At 37.4% G+C, this 24956-nt stretch overlaps 1 protein-coding gene across 1 annotated transcript in view; it reads left to right on the top strand.

The window, feature by feature from the left end:
• Nucleotides 1-24956, top strand: part of blw (ATP synthase subunit alpha blw, mitochondrial) — a 123039-nt gene that overhangs the window by 3785 nt on the left and 94298 nt on the right. The window contains exon 2 of the mRNA XM_067145186.2: nucleotides 22168-22290. Coding sequence (XP_067001287.2) covers nucleotides 22168-22290 — 123 coding nt within the window. The remainder of the gene's footprint in view (nucleotides 1-22167; nucleotides 22291-24956) is intronic.

Below are 24956 nucleotides of genomic sequence, written 5' to 3'. Positions count from 1 at the left end.
ATTTATCTTGGCTTTTTGATGTACATTTTGTATATGGGTGAGCTCTCAGTAATGTCCGAGATTAAAATGGCCTGAGACAGGTTGTTGACCTCTCCTTGCTCCTATTCAGTTGTGTTCTGGAGAAAGTCATCAGAGAATGGAGGAAATCTGCAACAAATAAAATCAGTCGTGGAGTTAGAATTGGCCTGAAGAATAATAGTACTACTTTTGATCGCCTGGCCTTCACTGACAATGTAATGCTCCTTTCATAGAACTTCCAAACAGTAATGAAGCAGTTTGAGATACTGCAATAAATAGTTTCAAAAACTGGCCTTAGGATCTCCGTTGAAAAGACGGAATGCATATTCAGAGAAGACTAAATCAGCCTGCGATTTTCTTACAACACGAGTCTTCAGAGAACTGAGTAATTTAAATATGTAGGTGAGAGCCTTGCTTCTGACGATGATTAATAGCAAGTACTGGAAGCAAGAACCAGGAAGATGGAAATGGCAGCAAACCTTTTTTAGGGCAATTTGTAGCGAACGTTGTCACTTTCTCACTCTAAAAGCATTGAAGTGCACTTTTTTTTTAAATTGGCGAATGTAGATGTACCTCTGCACATTACCTTACCATGAAATCTGTATGATAATGTAGTTCTCCCTTTTGATCACGTCTTGTACTTCAGAATTTGACATTTTTAGCCAGTCATTTTTTGTCAGGAAGTTTGAATGGTAAAAGCACTAGACTTGTCAAGATTTAACATATTGTAAGATCAGTGTTTCATTCCATAGTTATAGGAATTCTGTTCATGAGTTTAATGGTTGACTTTGCTGAAGGATAAAACGTGATTACCAAATCGTTTAAAGTTTTAAATTTGATTTGTAGATGTCACTATGCACAAAATCTCCGAGGATTCCCAACTTGTGATGGTATGGGGGACATGATTCCAGCTCAGGTATTGCTGGTACCAGTTTGGGCCAATCTCCTCTTGCATCCAAATGGTCAATGTACGTTTTTGTTCTTGTGCAGCTTCAAGGAGATTGGTTTTCAAGGCCTAAGCAGTTCTTAAAGTGTCTGCCCTTCACAGCCCTACCCTTTCTTAATCTCAAACCCTAACCCTTCTGTGGATTTGAACTTTTCATGTAATCTATTGTGATATTAAAACATTAGAGACTCCGCTCGTAGAAACTACGGGCACGCTAATTCATTGCTGCTGACGGAGCTCGGAGAATCTACGGGCACGATTTCACTGTAGCTAAAAATTGTAGCTGCCGTTTAAGCGAGCTGTGACTTACTAGGATACTGTTGAATGCTTCTAGAAGCATAAAATATACTACTTATGAGCATAAGTCGAGAGCTCTTTCGAGGCATTGATAACCACGTTCCTACATAACCTAAAGCTGCGTCATCGTTGACTCAGCTGTGAAATGGGCGGGAAATTACGTACGGTACATTTGGACAGGAAGAGTGTATGATCGGGAGGCAGGCTTGTTTGTGTAATTCTTGTGAATATTTAGCATGTCTAATTCAAGTGTACGAAATTTCGATAGCAAATTCATAATGGATCTTCTTATAGAAGACATGACTTTTGAAAATGAGGTTGAGGATAACAATTACACACTAAGTAAACATGATGATTCTGGCGCTTCAGGCAAGTAAATGTAGAAAATGAACTAATTTCAAATTGGTGTGAAGTGTAACATAGTTTTATATTGCTTCCTTGAAGTGGGTTCTTACCGCTTCCTAAAAATGTGGGTGTTTCCCATGTACCTGCAGCAACTCGATGTAACCCTGTCGTCAAACAATGAACAGTGAGAGTGCAAATTGTTGGTTGTAAACAAGGATACCGGTGTCATTTGACCAATTCGGTTAGAATCTGTACTAGTGTGTTTCAGTAGATGTGCCCACAAAGTCAGATTTTGAAATATTAACCGAACTGGCATCCATAGCTGCGCCAGATTTTTTTTCATTTGTAAAACTTATTATATTCATAAATTTATATTTTAAAATTGCTGCACTATTATGATAACTCATTTTTGTGTAGAAGAAAGTGTGATCTTTCTATGTATTCCAAAAGTTGTTATAATCATGGCTTACCCTATTGTCGGATTTTTTATTATGGACACTCGAGTTTAGGCTTTAATTACAAACGAACCAATAGGCCTATTGCAATGCGAGTTATACTAATAGTTTCCTTGTTTAATTCTACATTAGTGTATATAAGACACATTGTTTTCGACGTTCATGAAATATTTTTTATTTGCGGTTGTAATAAATATTGCCCGGGTTTTTGGCTTCTTCTCTAGCAAGTGCTCACTTAGGAATATATACAAGGAAAACGACTTGTCTGATTCTAATGAAATTTTTATGTGTTATAACCACATGTATGTGCAGTGTAATACTCAAGTTACAATGTTTTTAAACCACCCTGAAAAAAGTTCTTATCATTTTTCTAAAGCAACTCTTTCTCAGCCCAGGATAAATGTACAGCAGCAAACTTGGGCTTATTTTGAAGCGCTCAGTCATGGTTATCAGAAACTACAACAACTGTAACCGTACAGTGTGGTGCCGAATTTATGCAGAGTAATATTGAAAGGAGGATTTGTGTACGCCGGACCGTGCGATTAACAGCAGGCCGGGTGGTGAAATTGGGCGCAGCGTTGCCGCGTTCAGTAGTAATCACGCACGCAACGAACACAGTACACTCGCCCCGGGCAGTTGTGAAACGGAATGCATGTGACCTTGGTTTGTCCGGAAGCTATTTTCAGTTTTCCTATGTTCTACATGTTGGCCACGTCACTTCAAGATGCCTCCGAGACTGCCGTTATCAGAGGGTAAACTTGCAATGTTTTTTTCTATCTTTTTTTTTTTTTTCATTTGCTTTACGTCGCACCGACATAGATAGGTCTTATGGCGACGATGGGAGAGGAAAGGCCGAGGAATGGGAAGGAAGCGGCCGTGGCCTTACTTAAGGTACAGCCACAGCATTTGCCTGGTGTGTAAATGGGAAACCACGGAAAACCATATTCAGGGCTGCCCTCAGTAGGGTTCGAACGCACTATCTCCCGGATGCGAGCTCACAGCTGCGCGTTCGTTACCGCATGGCCAGCTAGCTCGGTTTGCAATGATTTTGAGTGCTATTTTTTCTTTCAGTGTGGGGGGGGGGGAAGTAGGGGACAAGAGGTTCCCTGTGAACCAGAAGGTGGCAAATTGTCTTGGATTATCGCTGTCGTCAGTGAAGAGAGTAGAAGCCGCTTCAAAGGAGAATGATGGAAATACGTCATCGAGGTCATAATTTTACACATCGGAAGTGAAGAACGATTTCTTGACGGTGCAGAACTTTGTTTTAATGGCAAGAAAAGTAGTGGTGATTACCAGAATGAGATGAACTCGACTCATTATGAAGAATGGTTCATGAATGTCCTGAGTCTATTGCCTCAAAGTTTGGCTGTCGTTATAGATCAAGCTCCATATCATATGATGGTCGATCCTTCATCTAAAAAACCGAACATGTCATGGCTGAAACGTGAAATTATACATTGGATAACGTCAAAGAATATTTCACTACCACCTGGAGTTGACGATTATAACAAATTAACTAAATCAGAGCTGATTGTCCTTGCCAGGCCATAGTTTCAAACGCCGGTAGAGAAGCTGGAACAACTGCCTAAAACACTTCGACCAGATGTACAGATTATTTGGTTACCAGTGGCTCATTGCGAGCTTAATCCAATCGAGCTCATTTGGGCTTACGTAAAAGAGAAAATAGCAAAAACAAATATGGCTAACACATTAGAAAATGGTAGAGGTATGGAAGCAATTTACGCTTTATGCCGAGAAGCCTTACGTACCGTGACCCCTGAACTCTGGAAACAATGTATTAAACGCGCGAAGAAAACTGAAGACCACTACTGGGAAAAAGATGGACTGTCTGCAAATGTCCCTTGTTTCGAGTCAGTCATAATCAACATGAATGACAGTAGCACCGATTCTTCGGAACACAGTTATTTTTCAGACGAAGAAAATGGATAGAATTAAATACCGTAAATATATGTAAATAATAATACAAATAACTCTTGTAAAAATTGTACAGTGTGATATTTCTAAATTAGGAAGTTAACCGTTTTTAAACCTGCCGTTGAAGGTCCAAAACCCTTATGAGAAAAGTTGATGGGAAGTGGAATTTATAAAAGGAAATACAATTAAAGGTTGGAAGTAAACGAATGAATGTAAACGAAAAGCTGTGTTCGTTGCGCGCGTGATTGCTACTGAACGCGGCAACACTGCGCCCGATTTCACCACCCGGCCTGCTGTTAATCGCACGGTCCGGCGTACACAAATCCTCCTTTCAATATTACTCTTCATAAATTCGGCACCACACTGTACGGTTACAGTTGTTGTAGTTTCTGATAACCATGACTGAGCGCTTCAAAACAAGCCCAAGTTTGCTGCTGTACGTTTATTCTGGGCTGAGAAAGAGTTGCTTTAGAAAAATGATAAGAACTTTTTTCAGGGTGGTTGGAAAACATTGTAACTTGAGTATTACACTACAAATACATGTGGTTATAGCATATAAAAATTTCATTAGAATCAGACAAGTCGTTTTCCTTGCATATATTCCTAAGTGAGCGCTTGCTAGAGAAGAAGCCAAAAACCCGGGCAATATTTATTACAACCACAAATAAAAAATATTTAACGATCGTCGAAAACAATGTGTCTTATATACACTAATGTAGAATTAAACAAGGAAACTATTGGTATAACTCGCATTGCAATAGGCCTATTGGTTCGTTTGTAATTAAAGCCTAAACTTGAATATCCATAATAAAAAATCCGACAGTAGCATTGAAAAATTTTCGAAAACCATTAAAAATCCTGCGATTTCTGGAGAGTAGCACATGCAAATATGGCGTCTCCAGTGTGTTAATTATTGCCAGCAGTGTTTTGCTAGCGTTTTATCACTGCTCTGACTTGGTTAGTTCTTTTGGCGACACTGGGATAGGGAAGGGGTAGGAGTGGGAAGTGGCTGTGGCCTAATTAAGGTACAGTCTCAGCATTTACCAATCACGGCTGCCAACAGTGGGATTCAAACCAGTCATCTTCTGAATGCAAGCTCACAGCATGTAGCCAGCTTGCTCAGTAGATAATCATCTTTGTATTTTCCCATTTATGTGGGATCTGCCTTCTTGCAATGTTTCCTCCACTTCAATCGATCCATAGCATCCCAAGGGCTGAGTTTGGTGAGCCGCATGTCATCTGTCACCCTCAGTAGATATTTTCTTAAATTTTGTTGCTGCTCTTAACTTCCGAGATAGATTATGTGATTACATGTGAAGAGAACAAAAGATGCTCCAGTCCCTTGGTAAAGATTGGTCCCTGTTGTAAAATGAAATAATTAAAATTGGTTTAGCGGACTGTTGAGAACAGCGTATTCAGAAGGGTTATTACAAGTTTGGTTTAGGGCACGATAGCAGTGACATCTCTGGGTTCTCACCTAGCTGGTCACTGAAATCCTGGCCAGTGCATTGAGGCTTTTTGAAATTAAAATTTCCACATAAAACTGGAGTTCAGTATCGATGGTCACAAACCACAAGCTTTTTTACATTTTTTTAATAAATTTGTTTCTACCTTAATTGATGTTGGAAAATAGGTAACCAATTTATTAAGGAAGGCATTGTAATAATGTTATTGGCTTTATGTCCCACTATTTTTACCAAAAACTGATGCCCGCTTGGCCATCGGATTATATAACTGTAATGAGACAGTCTCTCATAGTGCATTGGCACTGCCGGTGGCTCCAAGTAGCCTGCGCAGTGGCCTCCACGGTGTGCACTAGCCATGCGTCTTGGTGGGTGTGCTAAGTACCAACTGATGAGCCCAACTTAGCACATGGGGGTGAAACTCTGGCAATCAGGAATGAGTTGGCTGGCAAATTTATAATGTCCAATAACGGACCATTTATATGGTGACGTGTGGTAGCGGATGCAATTATATATCATTATTCATAGTGAATGTGGTTCATCTAGATTGAAACAGTGAGTGATTTATGAATATAAAGTGCTAGTTTCCTACATTATAATCTCATCGTAGTGGTTTGTAGGGCAAGAAAGAATTCCTAGAAGGAAATACTATCTTTCCATATCTTGATATTTTTCTATACTGAATAGCAGCGCAGAAAACTTCTTCAAAGAATAAACGGAACACATAATTGCCTGTTAACCGTCATCGTGTCAGTCAGGAAATTTAGCATATCAGAATAATAGCACAGAGATATACTGTGACGTCTTTCCAAAGACACCAAAGAGGTTAGACATGACCAACGACGATAACCAACAAAACTCGCCAACCAGCGATAGCTCTACCAAGCAAGATATATGTCCCATCTTTGACAAGAAAGTAGGTGAAAATGACACAGCCATATCATGCGACGGCCTATGTGAAGGATGGCACCACCTAGCATGCACGGAATTACAACAAGGACAATTCAACGCCCCAAGATCGACAGGCAAAAAGAAGTTGCCAAAAATCCATAAAAAAGACGTACCTATACGCCCTATTATCAACTGCATGAACAGCCCTTCTTACAAAGTTTCAAAATTTTTGCATAATTTTCTCAGTAAACACTTTAAATTCAATAATACAGCCTATATAAGAAATTCCGTTGAATTTTGTGAAAAATTATCAAAATTCAATCTTGTGCATAATCATATAATGGTATCCTATGATATTACCAATATGTATTCCAATATTCTGGTAAGCAAAACTGTCAAGATTATTAAATCAAACCTTTTAAAACACAGTAACCTTAGCAAATGCGAGATAAATAATTTCATCAGTCTGTTAGAATTTGTACTTAACTATTTCACCTTCAATAATAGAATATATCATCAAAAGGGCCTAGCAATGGGCATTCTAGCTAATATCTTTATGGATGATTTGGAAAATAACAAAATAATCAATAATGTTAATGGTCTTCAATTATGGTTAAGGTATGTTGACACTTTTGCCATTATAGATACACGGAAAAAAAGATAGTCACAGTGTGCTAACATCCCTTAATGAGCTTGAAAATGATGTCAAATTCACTAAGGAAGACGAGATCAATGGTTCTCTAAACTTTTTGGATTTAAACGTTTCAAGAGAGAATAATAAGTTCATTTTTCAAATATTTAAAAAGCCTTCTTGTGCCCCCATCACTATAAGAAACGATTCCTTACATCCGCAATCTCATAAACAGGCTGCATTTTTTAGTCTTGTCTATAGAGCATTAAAAATCCCGCTGACAACTGAAAATCGCAAAAAAGAACTAAACTATATTAAGGATTTGGCCAGAATTAACGGCTATAACCCCTTAATGATTAATAAAGTCATTAACAAGATAAAATTAAAAACCGCAAATAAATTGATTCCGGACAAGCCTAAAAAAAAACGAAATATGCTCCCTTCACCTACACAAATCCAGGCCTATTTCAAGTTACTAACCCTCTAAAGAAATACGATATTAATATCGCTTATAGAACCCGATATACGAACCGTAATATATTCTTCAATTCAAATATAGTTAACATTAATCACAATAAATTCTCGAACTCTGGTATCTATAGGCTTAAGTGCACCCATTGTGGATTCTCCTACATCGGACAGACTGGACGTAGCTTTTTGACCAGATACCTTGAACACTGCAACGCTTCGAAACATAAAAAATATTCCGCCATGAGCACCTATATGGAAGAGACTGGCCAGTTTTACTACAATTGAAAAAGACCTTCAAATCTTGAAATACGTCAATAAAAGTAAACTTATGACAGAGTTTGAGAACATTTACATATTCCTAGACCAGCATTTTAACGGACATCAAAATTTAAATGATACTTCAGAAATTAAAAGTCCAATAATCGAGAAAATTCCAGAACTACTCTCTCTTTTCAATATAAATAATAATAATAACTTTACGAGAATCTTTAATTATACAACTGTGAATAATACAACTACTACTCTACTGCCCTCTACGAATACCCGACCCGCCCAAGGAATCGGTCACCCCTCCTCCTCACATGACTCACTCCCCGCCTCTACGTATACATACATACAACACTAGAAGCAGCAATAAGGTTACTCGCCAGTTTGATTCACGCAGCCAACGTTAGCGAACACCTCACACTAGTCCCAAGGGTAAGCCGCCTTCATTTTTTTTTTTTTTTTTTTTTTCATTTCATTATAACATAACTTTATTTTTCCTCCCTTTTCTTTCATTCCAGATTTCTAACTCCAATTGTGCCATAATCTGCTCCATCCATCTCTGGTTTGCTGGAACTCTCCCTACTTTCAAGTTTATAGTTACTCTTTAACGAGTCTACATTGATGTCCTACGTTGTATACGATTAATTTTACTGCTAGCGTGTAAATACGGACTAGTTCAACTTGTATTTCCTTCTGGCATTGTGTTGGCTCTCCTACAGAATTCCTAACTACTGAAGTTCACGTCATTTTAACCTTAGTTTTGTCGCCATGCGCCTTTTAACTGGCTCAGTTTGACTCGTACTATTCAATAAACTCTATTTCAACTTTTGTTTTGCTCAATTTAAGAACTCCATAGTCAATAATTAATCCACGCTTCATGCATTGACATATATTTTAAGATCCACTACATCTATATCTTTTTACTTTAACAACCTCATGTTTGTTTTAACTTCACAGACTACCATCGTTTAATGTATTCCACTACAAATACTTCCTGTTAATCTGTACATATTGTTACAATTTCAAGTTTAATGTTATCATTTTACTTTTTATTATGGCATTGTCACTCTTTTAACAATTTTTATCATTCGGCTCAGGGCCCTGACCTAATCTTTGTAAATTAAGGCTGATGTTCGCTATGTCGAACGAAACGTGTTCCATTATTTAAGACACCTCATGATTATTTTATAATTCAATGAGTAATGTATTGTATTGAGTAGGTTGGTTGTTATCAAAAGGATTTTATAATTTTAATATAAGGCAAAAAGAAATCGAAACTTCTATGGATGTGCTATAGCTGCGAACAAGACTTCACTTTATATAAAGCAAGAAAGAGTATGCAAAAAGAACTGGAAGACATGTGAACTGATTTTAATAAGAAACTGGGAGACATGATAGAGGCTCTTGCAAAAATGACAGAGGAGTGTCATATGCAGAACTTAGTACGCAACGCTTTCATAATGGAACCTGGCAAAATCAGGAAAACAAATGCAACCAACTACAAAATAAGAGACAAAACATTACCAAGAGTACAACCACTCACCCGAGAGTCTGAAGACTTGGCCATTAGACGAGGGGAAGATACTACTAGAGAAGAAGTTACGCAAGAAGAACCCATCCGAGAAGAATCAACCGAGAATAGTCACCAAAACACAGAATACTCCAGACAGGACATACGAAATTCAGAATTAATTGAAGAATATGAGGAGGAGAATGTGAGCATGGATAGCTTTACCCAAGGAGAACGGAGGGGTCAAAGAAGGCAGCGAATTATAATAGGGTCTTCAGTTGAAGGAAACAACTCCATTCAAGCAACAGAAAGAATGGCATGGCTCTATGTCGGTAGACTAGCAAGACAAGTCACAACTGAAAAACTCCAAAGCTACCTCTACAAAAAAGGAATAACAAATAATATAGAATGTGAAGGACTGATCACTAGAGGATTAAATAAAGCTTTCAAGATAGGTTTCCTGATGGCACACCTCAGCGAAACTGAAAGAGCAGATTTCTGGCATCAAGGAGTGGTAGTAAGACCTTTTCGTTTCTCACGCAGTTATTCAAACGGACAGAACAAAGGTGTTAACCTGGACTCACATATGTAAATATATATATATATTGTATGGCACGAGGATACATTACCATTTGGTTATTAACAAATATGTACAATTACACAAACAGTTTCATTTATACATTTACATATGTAAAGAAAACACGCCAATGAACATAAAGAGAGCAATTCATGAACGTAAAACAAATTTCCAAAAAGAGTCGGTAAGAATATTATTATGGAACTCTGAAGGAATTAGAAACGCCGTCCAACTCGTCCCAGGAGACCTCCTACAGACATACGATGTAGTGATACTAACTGAAACTTTCCTCACATCAGAATGGAGTCATGGAAAGTTTTATTCCGTACACTCTTTTGCGAAACAAGGCGATCAAGGAAGGCCAAAAGGCGGCATGACTGTTCTTCTAAAACCGAAACTAGCTCCCTTTAAAGTGATTCTAAGAATAGACAATATTTAGCTGTAGAAACAAAATCGTGTAAAATTATAGGTGCATATTTTCAACCAGAATATAAAGAGGATATAATAGGCGAACTAGCAACCGCCTTCTATATCTTATACAGTACAGACAGTCATACTAGCCGGAGATCTGAACTGCAGAATCGATTTAGTGCAAACAAAATCAGAAGCAGTAATAAATTATATAAATGCGGAAGGACTAACTTTAATTAATAAACGCAGCGAAAAAACTTGTATAGGAGTAAACTGCACCAGTACAATAGATGTGATCTTTTAACAACGCAAGTATAGCTCAACAAAACATCATCACGAATGTAGTTGCGAGAAAACATCTGCCTGTGGATACTACTATAAATCTGCCAAGCATACAAGCGAATGTTCAAAAGGAAAAGATGAAACTCGGCCGAAGAATAGACGCGGATGCAATCGCCCTCATCGACACGCACTATATACAGCAGGAAACGGATGGGGAAGTTGGACTCAGCAGTAGCAAACGTGGAAAAGCTCATCAGAGATAACACCGTCGACATTTCTCGATGCAAACGGACGAAAAATCCGTGGTTCAACAAGAAATGCACCCAAGCAAAGAAAGGGGCCTTAACAGCTCTACATAGAGCTATAAAACAACCTAATGCTACTCATTTACAGCATTACGATGCCAGGATACAATACAGAAGAAACGTGAAAAGGGCAAAAGAAGAATTCAAAAAACGCGAAGAACAGAATATGATAGAAGCAACAGAGAAGTGGTACAAGGCACTAAACACAAAACCGCCTCATTTCCCGAAAGATATACCAATGAATGTATGGGAAGACCCTTTTAAAAAAGTCCTTCAAGCACGTGAAACACGACCAAAAGCGACAAATGTTACGGAAATGCAGTTTGAACCTTTCACTCGAACAGACATAGATAAAGCAATTAAGAACACTCAGAACAATAAAGCATGTGGACCAGATGGAATTTACTATGAGCATATCAAAGGCACGGCGCCATACTTTTTAGACCTATGGAAGGACATCTTTAACGAATGCCTGAAACAAGGTACAGTGCCAATAATGTGGCGGCAAGCTACGCTGAAGCTGTCGTATAAAGATAAAGGATATTGAAGATCCGAATGCATACAGGGGCATAGCATTAGAATGTACAGCCTTCAAAATTCTAACGAGTCTCCTGAATAACGGCCTGTACAAGATGATAGAGAAATTCATCCCTGAAGAGCAGTTCGGTTTCACCAAGAGCAAATCGACTTTACACACTGTGAAATGTCTTATGGACGAAATTGAGGAATCCGAGAGGAAAGCTCCATGTGACCTTCGTGGACTATACCAAGGCATTTGACCTCAAGCAGATCCATGATAATAGAAGAGCTGGAAGGGTACATAGGGGAAAATTGCATCACAAGAATCATTAGGAATATACTCGGGTATTAACCTGGTACAGATAGACGACAGTGTTGCCCGATCCAGGCCGCTAGAACAGAAAAATGGCGTGCTACAAGGAGATCCACTTAGCCCATTATTGTTCAATATACTGTAGCCACATCAGATATCACCAAATACATCAAAGCGGACGTCAAAATACTGGTCTATGCCGACGATATGGCTCTTATGTCATCCGAGATAACAAAACTTCAAGAAGCCTTTGACCAACTGGAAAAGTGGGTCACCAGAAATGAACTGCAACTTAACTAAAAGAAAACTGTGACAATGACGTTCAGGAAAGGAGGCAGATCAGCAGCCAATGACAAGATCACATACAAGACGAGCCACTATCAATCGTCCCTCACTTTATAAATACCTAGGGATCACTTTGCAGACATATGGAACTGTTTTCATGATACATGTCCAAGAAAGAATAACAGCTGCAACCTTAGCCATGACTGGTATAAAATATCTACCAAAGATCTCGCTGGCAACCGCAATGGAAATATTCAAATTGAAAATTACCCCCGTAATAACACATGGTATGGCATTAATTTGGGAGTATCTTACCAAAAGCAATCTAGCAGATATAGAAAAAGTGAAAGCCAAATTCTTAAAAAAAAGCTTTATGTGTATCAAAGTACATTCGATCGCGCCTGGTATATGTGCTGGCAAGAGAAACTTTTTTCATAGAAGATCTCTGCCTACAACTGCAACTACCCTCTACACCGGCATACCAGAATTTGCTCATAGACCTTCAGAGAAAAAGGGAAGAAATATGGCTGGAGTTCTATTCTAGAGACGCTATGTTAAACAGCGAATGGAAAAAGCCTGGATATGAACTTAAGACATGTAATGATGCGATTTGCTGTTCATGGATTTCACCACCGGATATGCAGCAGAGCCAGTTACCATGAACCAAACGAATTACAATGTTTATGCAAATAGTGTGGGAAAAGCTGTGAGAGTTACCACGCAATGTCATGCTGGAAAAGATTAGTGTCACTGACTAAATTCTGCCTCGATGAAAATGAGAGCTAAAATTATATGCAAATCTTTTCTAATAAATATAAATTTACTCATTCGGGACAAATGTTTCACATTCCCTATGGGAATCAACATCTATATCACAAAGTTATTAATATGTCATTTATTCGATCTCATTATTGGGACCGGTGTCGGCAACTGTACTTGCCATCATCCGCCTAAGAAAATTGTTACAAGGCATTTCGAAAACTACACTAACATCATTTTAAAAATTTTTTTGTATGTTCAACTTGAACCATTGTTCTTAAACTAACTTTTTGTTTTGGGTGTACACCATAAAACTTGCATATTTAAAATACAAAGACTAGAATAATTCTTATGAGCTACAATACAAGTCATAAATATTGTACAATCTTTTGAATATAAAAATAGTAAATGATGTATTCAAATTGCTTGTAGAAGTTACAAAAAGTTGATTACAGCATTGAGTTTTTGTAAAAAAAAAAAATTTCATAAAATATAACTTGATTGGACATTAATTGGCCTTATCGAATTATAAACATTTTAAAATTATATTTAACCTACAGTAAACTTTCCTGATTTCATTTTAGAATATTAAGTCATTATACGTGCAGAGACAGATTGCAGCAACCAATTTTTTTTTGGTAAAAACTGTTCCTCATAGAATATACAGTATGTTAATGAACTATGTAGAATGTTCGAGTTTGCCTTGACAGTATCTCAATGTACATGTACACTGAAAACCACATTTCAGTGTGCAAAGTACAAATTTAAGATAAGAAGACTATGCCACCAACAGCGCTCAGATCATTCCTCAGTGCTGCATTTCACTATGAATAAGACGCTTATCAAGATTTTAACGTGTTCATTAAGCTTTATCATACCAAAGCCCAACTTTACAGAAAGTGCCTCAACTCAAGACAACATAAGACTATTACACTGCCAACGCGTAGCAGTCCTTATATATTTTTATATAAACTACTTTAAATGTCATTATACAAATTTTACCTAGTGAGTGTATATTGTTGCTATATGTGAATTTATTCTCTTGCTTGGTTTTACGAAAGGCTGATGATGACATTGAAAACATATTGAAACCGGTACCTTCATAATAATGAAAAATGTTGTTGTATAACTTACGTGCAACAGTTTTGTATGTGTTGAAAATGTGGATTTCCTTACATTAAAATTACTTGTGTGATTCTCAGTTCAATACGGAACAACCATGAAGTTTAAATTTTACGTGTTGTGGGCAGACCCTACTAATGCTCCTGGGACGTAATGTTCTTATATAATGAAAAGGAGCCAGTTACATTGGTTTCTTTCAAACTAAAATCTGTAATTCTGCTAGATCAATGAACATGGAGGAATAGCGCTAAGAGAAGCCCTGAGAAAATGAGAGATTCTTGTGAATAACTAGACCAAAGGTTCTTGTTATATTTAATCAAATGTGGGGGAATATGGACTGGGAAGAAAACCAGAAAGTGACCTTTGTGCTATTCCTATAACTTCTTGAATATTGCATCAAATAACTCGAACATTATTTTCACCTATTGGTCTGTGAGAGATGTCTGGCTACTTGTCCAAATGTTCGGCGTATTGATCTTTGTTTTAGAGGGCGCCGGGTTCAATTCCTGGCTAGACCGAAGATTTTAACAGCATAATGTGTTTAACCCGCGAGTGGTCGCTATATGCGATTTTTCTCTCACATTATTTTTTATTGTGATATTACTTCACAGTGATGAAAGGGAGGCGACTGTTCCCTCGTCTAGCTGAGTTTATAACTTTCGTGATTAGATCGATTCACATTTGAAGGGTAAGCACCCCCTCCCCTAGACAGAACAAAGGTTCCTCTGTGTCCGTGCTCGCTGCGCGAGAGTTTCTCTCATCGCGCGACTAATGACGTTGGTGTTATTTTGAAGTGGAGCGGGAAACTTACTCCTGTTGTACGCGTTGGTATTTGTATTATGAGCACTTCTTGTTTTTGAAAATGTTGTGTTCAGAAACCTTGCTTTGTACGTAAATATTACTAGATGTAATGCATGTGTGAGATTTTATTTTTTACAACTTCAGGACGGAAGTTATTTTTATGTACTTTCCATATGTTATTTTAAGTAATAATTTGTGTCTTTAATAAACAGCTAATCATGTCCAGCTCCATGGCTAAACGGTTAGCGTGCTGGCCTTTGGTCACATAAGTCCCGGGTTCGATTCCCGGCAGGGTTGGGAATTTTAACCTTAATTGGTTTTCCTCATTTCATGACGCACAGGTCGCCTATGGGCGTCAAATCAAAAGACGTGTGTCTGGCATGTCGAACTTGTCCTCGGACACTCCCAGTGCTAAAAGCCATACGCCATTTCTCTCTCACAGCTAATCATTTCATTTTTATCTAAAATATATAAGGTAGAACTTGCATTTCATTTCAGTAGCAAATTTCAGCCCTACGCTCCACAAAACTGTGAATTGTCATTTATTTTAATGTGAGAGAAAGTCTCACGTGCGACCACTCATGTTACATTTCGGCTAGTGACCACTCGCGGGTTAATTCCTCCAGTTTACGGACTGTTTGTCTTGATACACTTTTCTTCATTTACACACTGCACACCCTTCTACTAACCGCCACTGGGTTGCGTTCACAAAATACGACTCCGAGTCGAGTTGGAGTAGAGTAGAGTATCGCGGAGTAACTAGTAAAGTTAACTCTGAGTAACGGTATTTCGTGAACGCTTCGAGTGAATACAGGGTAACAGAATATGGCTAATCAATTAAGGAAGGTTATTTGTTTTACCATAACCTCATTTGCGAGGAATTTAATGTCTAATTTCTAGGCGAGTTTCTTCATAGCAGCGTGCTATATGAGTTATTACTACTTACTACTTTCCTCACCAACTTGTGCCTTAAAACAGTATCCGTTATTCTTTACCTCGTAGGAACAATCTGATTACGTTGATGATGAATACCAATACATCGGCTCCGCACTGATGCACGATAGGCCATTTAGGACAACTAACTGTAAAGATTATGTTGTTAACAACTACGACGAAACTGAATTTAAACAACATTTCCGATTGCCGGATCAGCATTCGAACGTGTACTCAGAGTCATTAGCCCTAAACTTTTTAAATCCAAAATCGGGGTACGAGGAAGACCATTGCAAGACCCACGAAAAAAAATTATGGTTGTAATTTGGCTCTTAGCACCTGATTTGTGCATATTGGTTTCGTGAGAATTATAAATGCACTGTGTGGTATTTCTGATCGTATAATTAAATGGTCTCATTCAGAAGGTCATCTAAAATATTAAAAAGTTACGTTGCATTTTCCCAAGGAAATCTCATAATGTTGAGGTTAATAAATCAGCTGCTCATTCATAACATGGGTTTTCTTATAAAAATTCAATCATGTTATTTCCGCCGATTATTAAAATTGGCACGGTGCCTATTTTTCCTGTTTTAAACGAAAATATCCCCTTCTTTATTCAATACATAACGCCCTTCTTTGTCAACAACTGAAAATAATTTGAATTCATTGCCATGTCAATATAGTCGCAGTTAATATTTCTCACCGCCACCAATGAATGCATTACTGCGCATGTTGAGTTAAATCTACCCACCTATTTACGCAGAGTAAAAAGAGTATACTCTAAGTTAACTCGAAAGCATTTTCTGAACACCTTGTAGAGTTGACTCTTTACTTTTATGAATGGATAAAGTTAACTCCGAGTTTACTCGGAGTTGGAGAGTAGTATTTTGTGAACGCAACCCTGAAGAAACACAATAGTGAATGTGTCTCTCATGGGGTTGGTATCAGGAAGGGAATCCAGTTGTAAAACTGAGCCATATCCCTATCAGTGGCAACCCTAGTAAATCAGGAATAGACTAGAAAGAATACAAATATGTGAGAGACAACCCAGACAGTAAAGTTATATCTCGAATGAACTTCAAGCTAACTCGTCACTGACATCTTGTTGAGCAAAACAGAGACTAGCTGGGAAAGGTTTGTCACATCACTCAGGACAGTCGTGAGTTGTTGTGAGGTAACAATGTCCAGCAGAACAGAAGTTCCTTCACTTATGTAACTATAAGAAAAGTCCGATTGCAGTAGTTTATGGATCTGATTTGTTCTAAGCCTATTTCAGGGAATACCTGAGGAAAAGATGTCCATGGTGACTTATCACCAGAGAGAACCACTGAAGTGCTTATAGGGTAAAATGAAATGTTTCTGTTAATCTTATCTTTACTGACATTTTTCTTAACTTCTTTGTTCCTTTTACATGTCATAGACTTTTGAGTTGTATCCCTTCAGTACCATTATTTACTAGTTTTTTTTGCAGTCTAGATTCTTCAATCAATCAGTCACTACTGATTTGCATTTAGGGCAGTTGCCCAGGTGGCAGATTCCCTATCTGTTGTTTCCCTAGCCTTTTCTTAAATGATTGCATAGAAATTGGAAATTTATTGAACATCTCACTTGGTAAGTTATTCCAATCCCTAACTCCCCTTCCTATAAACGAATATTTGACCCAATTTGTCCTCCTCAGTTCCAACTTTATCTTCATATTGTGATCTTTCCTACTTTTCAAGACACCACTCAAACTTATTAATCTGCTGATGTCATTCCACACCATCTCTCCACTGACAGCTCGGAACATACCACTTAGTCGAGCAGCTCGTCTCCTTTCTCCCAAGTATTTCCAGCCCAAACTTTGCAACATTTTTGTAACGCTACTCTTTTTCGAAAATTTTATATTATAGATTCAGTATAACATTTGCAAAAATTGATTCTTTTCCTCATTGATCATTTCTCATGTGCAAATAAATAAGTTCATAAAATAAAATTAAATAATATATTCAGTGTAAGGATTGGGGTTTTCTTTATTTTGTTCCCAAACATTCTGAGTGGGTGTAATATTTGTGTGTTGCTGGCAAAAAGCAGCTACTCAGCAATGTTTGTAATCTTGTGTTAAACATATAACTGTCAAGTTTTTCAAGGCAAGAGAACTCTGGTATAAGCATTCGTTACTTGCTTTTGCATCATTGGGCAACTGAAGCAGCCAAGACTTTTTTAACTTCAGAGCTACAATAAATTTTATTAGTATATTGGAAAGAGTTTCGGATAATGCTTTGCCACACAATTATTACAAACAACGATAATCAAGAAAAAAGAAATTTTAAAAATGCGAACACTTTGAAAACTAAAATGGGGGGTGTCTGAAACTGTGATCAAAGCTAGTTAAACTAGGAGATTTTATGTAAAAGTATATTTTCAAAAACAGGAGAGAAAGATACCAATGGGTTGTTGCAATCACCTGATAACACAGTTAGGCCTACTTGATATGTATTTAAATGTCAGTGGGTTGCTATTTAGTGACCAGACTTGATATATGCTTTTAAGAACAAAATGGAAAATTTAAGTGGCAGTAGAAATTGAATAAAAGTATCCATCTAAAGTTTTTGTATGAGCCAGTATGAAGTAAGAGGTGACAAAGGGGCATGTATAGAACACTTTCAATTTTGAACATGTATGTTTTATTCAAGTTTTCTTTGCATTCCTGGTTTGGACACTAGGAAGAAAGCGTACTTTAGAATGGTGCAGGGTGAAATAAATTCATTTGAAAGTCATTTCACCAAATTCTGGATGTTTTCAATCCCTAGATGTTCACAAAAATTACATGACAGAATATTCATTCTGGAAGTGTATTCTGCATTCTGTAATCAATTATCTGCAGAGATATATCAACTAATACTCCGTTATACGTGGCAGAAAGCAGACTTACCGTTGTGATGAACCCGTGCAGAATTCAAGTGTGTTCTTTGCGAGTGTACCAGTTTTTGTATTTATTAAGTGCATTCAATGATAGTGATTATTGTTTTGATTAGTTTATAGAACCACCTCACATGAATTAATCTTTAGTCCTTGTGGTGAAACCATGGTTTAGTGTTCATATACAGGGTCTTTATTTATGCTTGGCAAGGACTTTCTTGCTCGACCTTGGCCGTCAGTGACGGTTCAGTTGCCGGCTACCGCACGTGCGTATGTACGGCAGAATATGGTGATCAAAATCATTATCGTGCATTTTACTCACCATGTTTACAGTTTATGCTCAAAATCATCATGCATTATAATGCATTTTACTCACCCTTTTTACAGTTTATGCTCAAAATGTTTCCCATGCGCTGCCAAACATAATCGGCATCTCCTAATGAAGTTATCGATTACTCTACCAAGTTCTTCAGCACTGATGGATGCAATTTTAGCTCTTGTATTGTCTTTAAGTTTAGTGTGTGAGGGTTGTTCCCATAAACTACATTTTTTTAACATTCCCCACAAATAAAAATCACATGCCGTTAAATCTGGGCTATGAGGAGGCCACAGATTTTTACTTCTGATCCTCGTACCACACGCTTCAGTAAGGAGATAACGACCTGTACATCTATTTTTATTGTTTACTGAACCTGTACCTTTGAATCTCTTGGCCAGTTGTTTAATTGTCCGATTGATAGGAATAGGTCTCCCCGGAAATTTCACTCGAAACTTTTGTCTTGTCTCAACGCATGATTTTCTGCACTTAATGTAAGTATTGTGCAGATATACACGTTCATGTAACGAATATTTCACATACATTACAGCATTATACACAATCACAATGAAACACTATACAATATGAGATACAGTACGCAGTAGCTTCATTGAACACCCTGCTATCTCGGAGCTCAGCAACTGCAGGAAGTGCTGGAAACCGCGCGCGCCAGCGTCCGGTAGCGGCCTGTCATCGGCGGCCAAGGTTGAGCGAGAAAGTCCTTGCCAAGCATAAAGACCCTGTAGTTCTCAATGTTTTGTGCCTGTAATCAACAAAAAAAATTTGAAGGTTGTTACATACCGTTGTTCAAAACATTGAGTCCTGCTCAGTTATCTTCTGTCAGTATATTGCATAATAAGTGCAGACTAGGTGCGTTCAGAATTTTTATCCGCGTATTTTCTTTGTTACCTGCCTGGATGCAATTTGCCATATCCTGCCTTGAGAGAAATCATGAAAGAAGTTGGCATTTAGCTGTTTGTATTGTGAAGCTAATACGATAGACTGCAAATATGTTGATTTTAATTTTTCCTAATATAATTGCTACTTATTCTGAAAGAGCCCAACTCTTCATCCTGAACAGTGTCATAGCTTTAATTTTCTGAAATAAAGTGTAAATGCTTCTCATATCAGTTGTACAACATCATATGCACTAACATTTGTTAAAGTGGAAGTCATTTTCATTTCAGGTTCGACTTAATTTATGTGTAATAATTAAGTTAAGAGTTTTGTCTGAACATTGCTCAGAATTTAAAAATAATTGTATTTTTGTATCTGTCATGTCCACAGTAACAAGGAAATGAAATTTTAAATTTTGCGAGAAAATGGCTGAAGAGAATTTAATGAAAACCGGTATGTGAAGTCAGGGAATGAGGCACTACATCTGGGATATAAATCATTTTTTTAATGCTGGTTGAAGTGGTAGTTTAGGGGAAGGCCTGAATTTAAATTTCAGATATTTATTAGTGGTCTTATTGATAAATACCATATAACTAAAGTTATACAGAATTATATTTCCAATCATTTGTCTTGCACATTTTTACTGTACTGGCTGAAGATAATGGAGATATTCATGAAGTTAGATTTTTTGTTGCCAAGACCATATAAACGCCGAAATGAGAAGAAAAAGTATTAGAGGAACGATCGCTTGAAGAATAAGGCAAGAGGGGAGTCCTGGAATTAGGAAGGACGCCCTTTACATTAATGCCCTAATATCACAGAAATGGAAGAAAACTAAATGTGAAGGCCTACCATATTACAAGTTCAAAAAGCTGATCATTACATTGACCATTGTGATGAGATGTCTCTTTTCTACTGCCACTCATCTCTGATAGATAGGATTATTGCTGCAACCCGAGTAGAACAGTGTGCCTGAATATTGGCGGAAAGCAGCTCAGGAGTTAGATAACTTTGCACATGCTGTATGATTGTCCCGTCAACGACTGGTACTACAGCTAGTCAAAACTGAGAGAGATAAATACTAGAATATGAATATACCTGAAACAGATTAAGATAATAGTTTGTCCTCAGCTACCTTATGCTGACATTTCAATTTGACGTAATCTGGCTTTCTGCTCATCAGTGTAGATGTTCCGTTTTACTTTGGGCCTACAAGATGGCAGAGTAAGCCTAGTCTCTCTTGGACGTCCACGGCTTAGTTTTAATTAATTTTGTCGGGTGAACACCAAATGTCACCAGAGATCTTTTACATGCCGACATTGTACACATTGAAGTGTCACATGGACTTTTTCCCACTCCTTCAAAAATCAGACTACCTCTGCCGGGTTTTGAGCCTGTTATCTTGAGATTCAGGGTCTGACACTACCACTGATCCACAGACACAGCTAGATAATAAGATTAAGATAAATTCTTTATGAAGATTTTGAAAGGAGAATTTGGACCACTGTTTTTATACTGGTTTATAATATTAATCCATTTTTAAAAAGAAAAAATCTTAGTGATATGGTAGAATCTAATGTACTTTCTAAAACTAAACGTCATTCTGTTATTTTTCATTCTTCAGTTATTTTCTGGTAATTATTATTAATTAATCAAGACTGGAAAACTTAAGTTATATACTGACAGGAATGAGCGAGATGGCAAGGTCAATTTTCCCTCGTATTGTTTCCACCTTGCTCTGTTCTATAGGTCGTGCTGGACTGTTTTCGTTTATGGTACACGCTTGACTGTTTCATGTTGATTTGGCGTGTGTTCACTTTCGTGAGTTTACTTGATGTTTTTTCAATGACATATTCAACATTGCACAAAATCTATTGCGTCAAATGGGTTTCAAAAATGAAACATACATGCCAAAGCTTACAGTATATCACCTACGTTTGTTAATACAGTATATTCTGTCCTGTTCACATCTTGACTAAATGTCTATTTTATTAGTCTTATTTTGCAATAGTTGGGTCAGGTGTATTTTTTAAATTTATTTTGACTTTCCCCAACTGGAGATGGCTCCTGAGGACGAAGTATACAGAAAACAAAATTAATTTTAAAACTAATTGTGAGGAGTTGATGGCATGATAGTTTGGTTAGTTGACATATACAATATGTTGTATCATTAAAAAGTTTGGAAGATATAATTCTTCAGGATTTGGATTGACTGTTTCAATAGCTTCCCTTATTAATGCCTGATAATGGTTAAATGATTTGCAGGTCTTGACGAAAAAGATGGCAATGGTTCCTCTAATGCTAATCATTAATCCAATGACTATAAAATACCTATAAGAATGGTAGAAAAGTCTTGTAAAGAATGAAATGTTATTTTTTTAAACTATTTTACATGTAGTTTGGAGCAAAGGAATTTATTTAAATATATTACTGTTGACTGTCCATTATCCAATATGGGATAAGTAGAGCCTCTGGTTTACAAGAGTTTCAAAATTATGCCTTTTTATCCTTTTGCAGATAGCTAACTTGACATGGCCAGCTGCACAGGTGGCCAGCCGAAAGTTCCATGTCTCTTGCAGCCAAAGAGCGGCAGAGATCTCATCAATTTTGGAAGAGAGGATATTAGGATCAGCTCCAAAGGTAAGGACTTCAGTTATTTTTTAATATGTATTGTGTTGGGACAAGACCTTAAAGTGTAATGCATGTGGTGACAATTTGAGGCCAATTTGGACTGAAACATCTACCTGATTCAACAGTTGCTTGGTTTCTTTTGAGTTGATTAATGGGTAGCATTGCAGTTCAGATATTGAGGATACTGCACGAAGTAAGGACTTTTAAATTTTTTTTTTAATGTGTAATGAGTTGGTTTCTTTTCTGCTACAATATATTTTTCTATATTTGTTAGAAAACTTGGAAAATGGTCTTGAATTAACCCTGCGTAAGAGTGGTGAAATATTAAATATGATTCGTATGGCCGGTCTCTAAGACTGGGTGTTTTTTTTAAATTGTGAATAGGAATAGTTGATATGTCATACAAAATATATTTATTCAAACTCACAGTAAGAAAACAGACTTCCAAGTACAATCACACCAATAAAGATAACATTAACAAGAAAGGAAAAATCAGAAGAGGGAATCCAAAGTAAAATCAAATCATTTAATTAGTAAGAACGACAATACAATATTGTAATACAAATATATCATACTTTATGTTGTCAGTTTTGGAAATGTGGCACATAATAAATCTTGTATAAGCCTGTGGCTTATGAAGTAAGGTCTCCCGTAAACATTGCACGTTCAATCTTTGCATGACACTTCTATGTTTTCTAGGCACATGAACTTCTTGCACTTTCTACAAGGTATTTTGTTTTTCTGTTTTGCTTCCAAGTACACGTTTGACATCGTCCAAAGATACGTACAGGCTGATCATTTTGTACCTTTTCAAGCTTGCAGATGACAGCAGTTCTCTCACACAGATCTTTTGGGATGTTAGCCATTGCCATATGAGAGCGAAGGTAGCTTTGTAAAAGGCTCATTCCTAACCCTGCGAGAAATTTTCGCTGTACTACATTCTGGCTTATAATAACTTGACCCAGCAATGTTTATCAGAGTAAAATACCACCATAGGCCAAAGTCTTGTATTTCTGGCACATCATAATTTACAGGGAGCTTGTCTACGACATCAACACCGCCCTTAGTTTTTTTGTAGTCCAGAATCATATCTGATTTCCCTGTTTCTTCACCAACTAAGTCATCGTGCATCAATGAAATTACTAACACATTCTTTCGTTTGTTAGTAATATGACAGAAGAGTGCAATCTTCACAAAAACCAAAGATGTTGGTTGGAGTAGGCCTGGACTGTCCTTGAATGAACTGAGGAGGAAGCTGGTGCTTGTTTTTCCTAATGGTGCATAGCAGCGTGAGTTCGTGCTGACTGGTCAACATTTCACAGAGCTCAACGCTGGTGAACCAGTTGTGCACTGTAACGTTCCTTATCGTTCTGAAAATAGGCTGTATTATTCTCTCCGCTACATCTTTCGGGCTGTTACAACATACTGTGATTCTTCTGGCTGTTTTCCAACTTATACTTCCATTTTTGAAGTATGAAATAGCTTTGCATCCCACAAGGCCGTATTTGTTAGGTTTCAAAGCTGTGTACTGCCGGAAGGCAGCCTTTCCCCTAAAACCTAATAGCATTTCATCAAATTGTAACGAACTCACTCAAGCTGAAATATTGTACACACCTGTGAAGAAATAATTCTAACAGATAACGAATTGGAGCCAGTCTATCTGAAATTAGCGTCTGCTGCCTGGTCTCAGAATCATCAAAACTTGTACGGCTGACTAGGAAAAAGAAGCGTTGCTGAGACATAACTAACTGAAAGATTTCTGGGGAGTTTTCATCTGTGGAGAACAGTTCTAAATTTAACCTGTTGGACTTCTTTACTCCACTCAAACTGAGAAGGCCCAAGGGAGCTTCTATTTCATTACAGTCGACCTCATGAACGTGATATTGATTATATTTTCCTTTTGCGTGAGTGGTAATATGTTGGTTTGTAAATGTTCTTCTGACATGTTCTAATATTTTTGGGAGGGGAATGAATTTTCCACTTCGTCCCATCCTTACCATAATAAAAGTCTTCACCACCATGATAATAGTACCGTCGCAAGGATTCTGCATCCTCATCAGGATCCAATTCCTTTTCACTTCTTTGCCTAAAACATAGTAAAATGTAGCTTCAGTAAGTGGTTCAATAATCCCCAAATATGAAAGTAAAAAGCATTACAAAAAATAAGTCATAACAAAAATATACTAATTACTTCATCGCTACACTGATTGTCACACAAAAAATTGCTGGTCTCAGGAACCGTGTCGTGAGTTGTCACAATGGTCAATTTCCCACGACTGGCAATATGTGTTGTGCATGCGGGGTCGCAACAGAGGAAGTCACAACAAAGTACTGCTTCTTAGCTTCAAAAGTCTAAAATTTAAATAGCATTATTGTGAGACCCGGAACAAGACTGTGCCACACTTACGCAGCGTTAAGAAAAGTTGGTTGTGTTTATCCCTAAATCTCACTTTGATGCTCATGAGAAGAAACGCGTGGTTTTTGAGTTTGTGATGATTGAAACTTCAGTACATGGCACAGGAGTACTGGAACAAGAAACTATTTATGAAGCGACTGAATAAGAAAAAAAGGAAAAGTACTACCAGGCTAACAGAAGACTGTGAAAGTAATAGGAAGTTGCTTTATAAAGTAGTCAAGAACAGAAGTGAGCATGGCAATATCCTTGCACTTTAAAC

The sequence above is a fragment of the Anabrus simplex genome, chromosome 4, assembly GCF_040414725.1.
Source record: "Anabrus simplex isolate iqAnaSimp1 chromosome 4, ASM4041472v1, whole genome shotgun sequence".
In the NCBI taxonomy this organism is placed as follows: Eukaryota; Metazoa; Arthropoda; class Insecta; order Orthoptera; family Tettigoniidae; genus Anabrus; species Anabrus simplex.
Note: the sequence above shows the minus strand (reverse complement) of the source record. Positions and strands in the feature narration are given on the sequence as shown.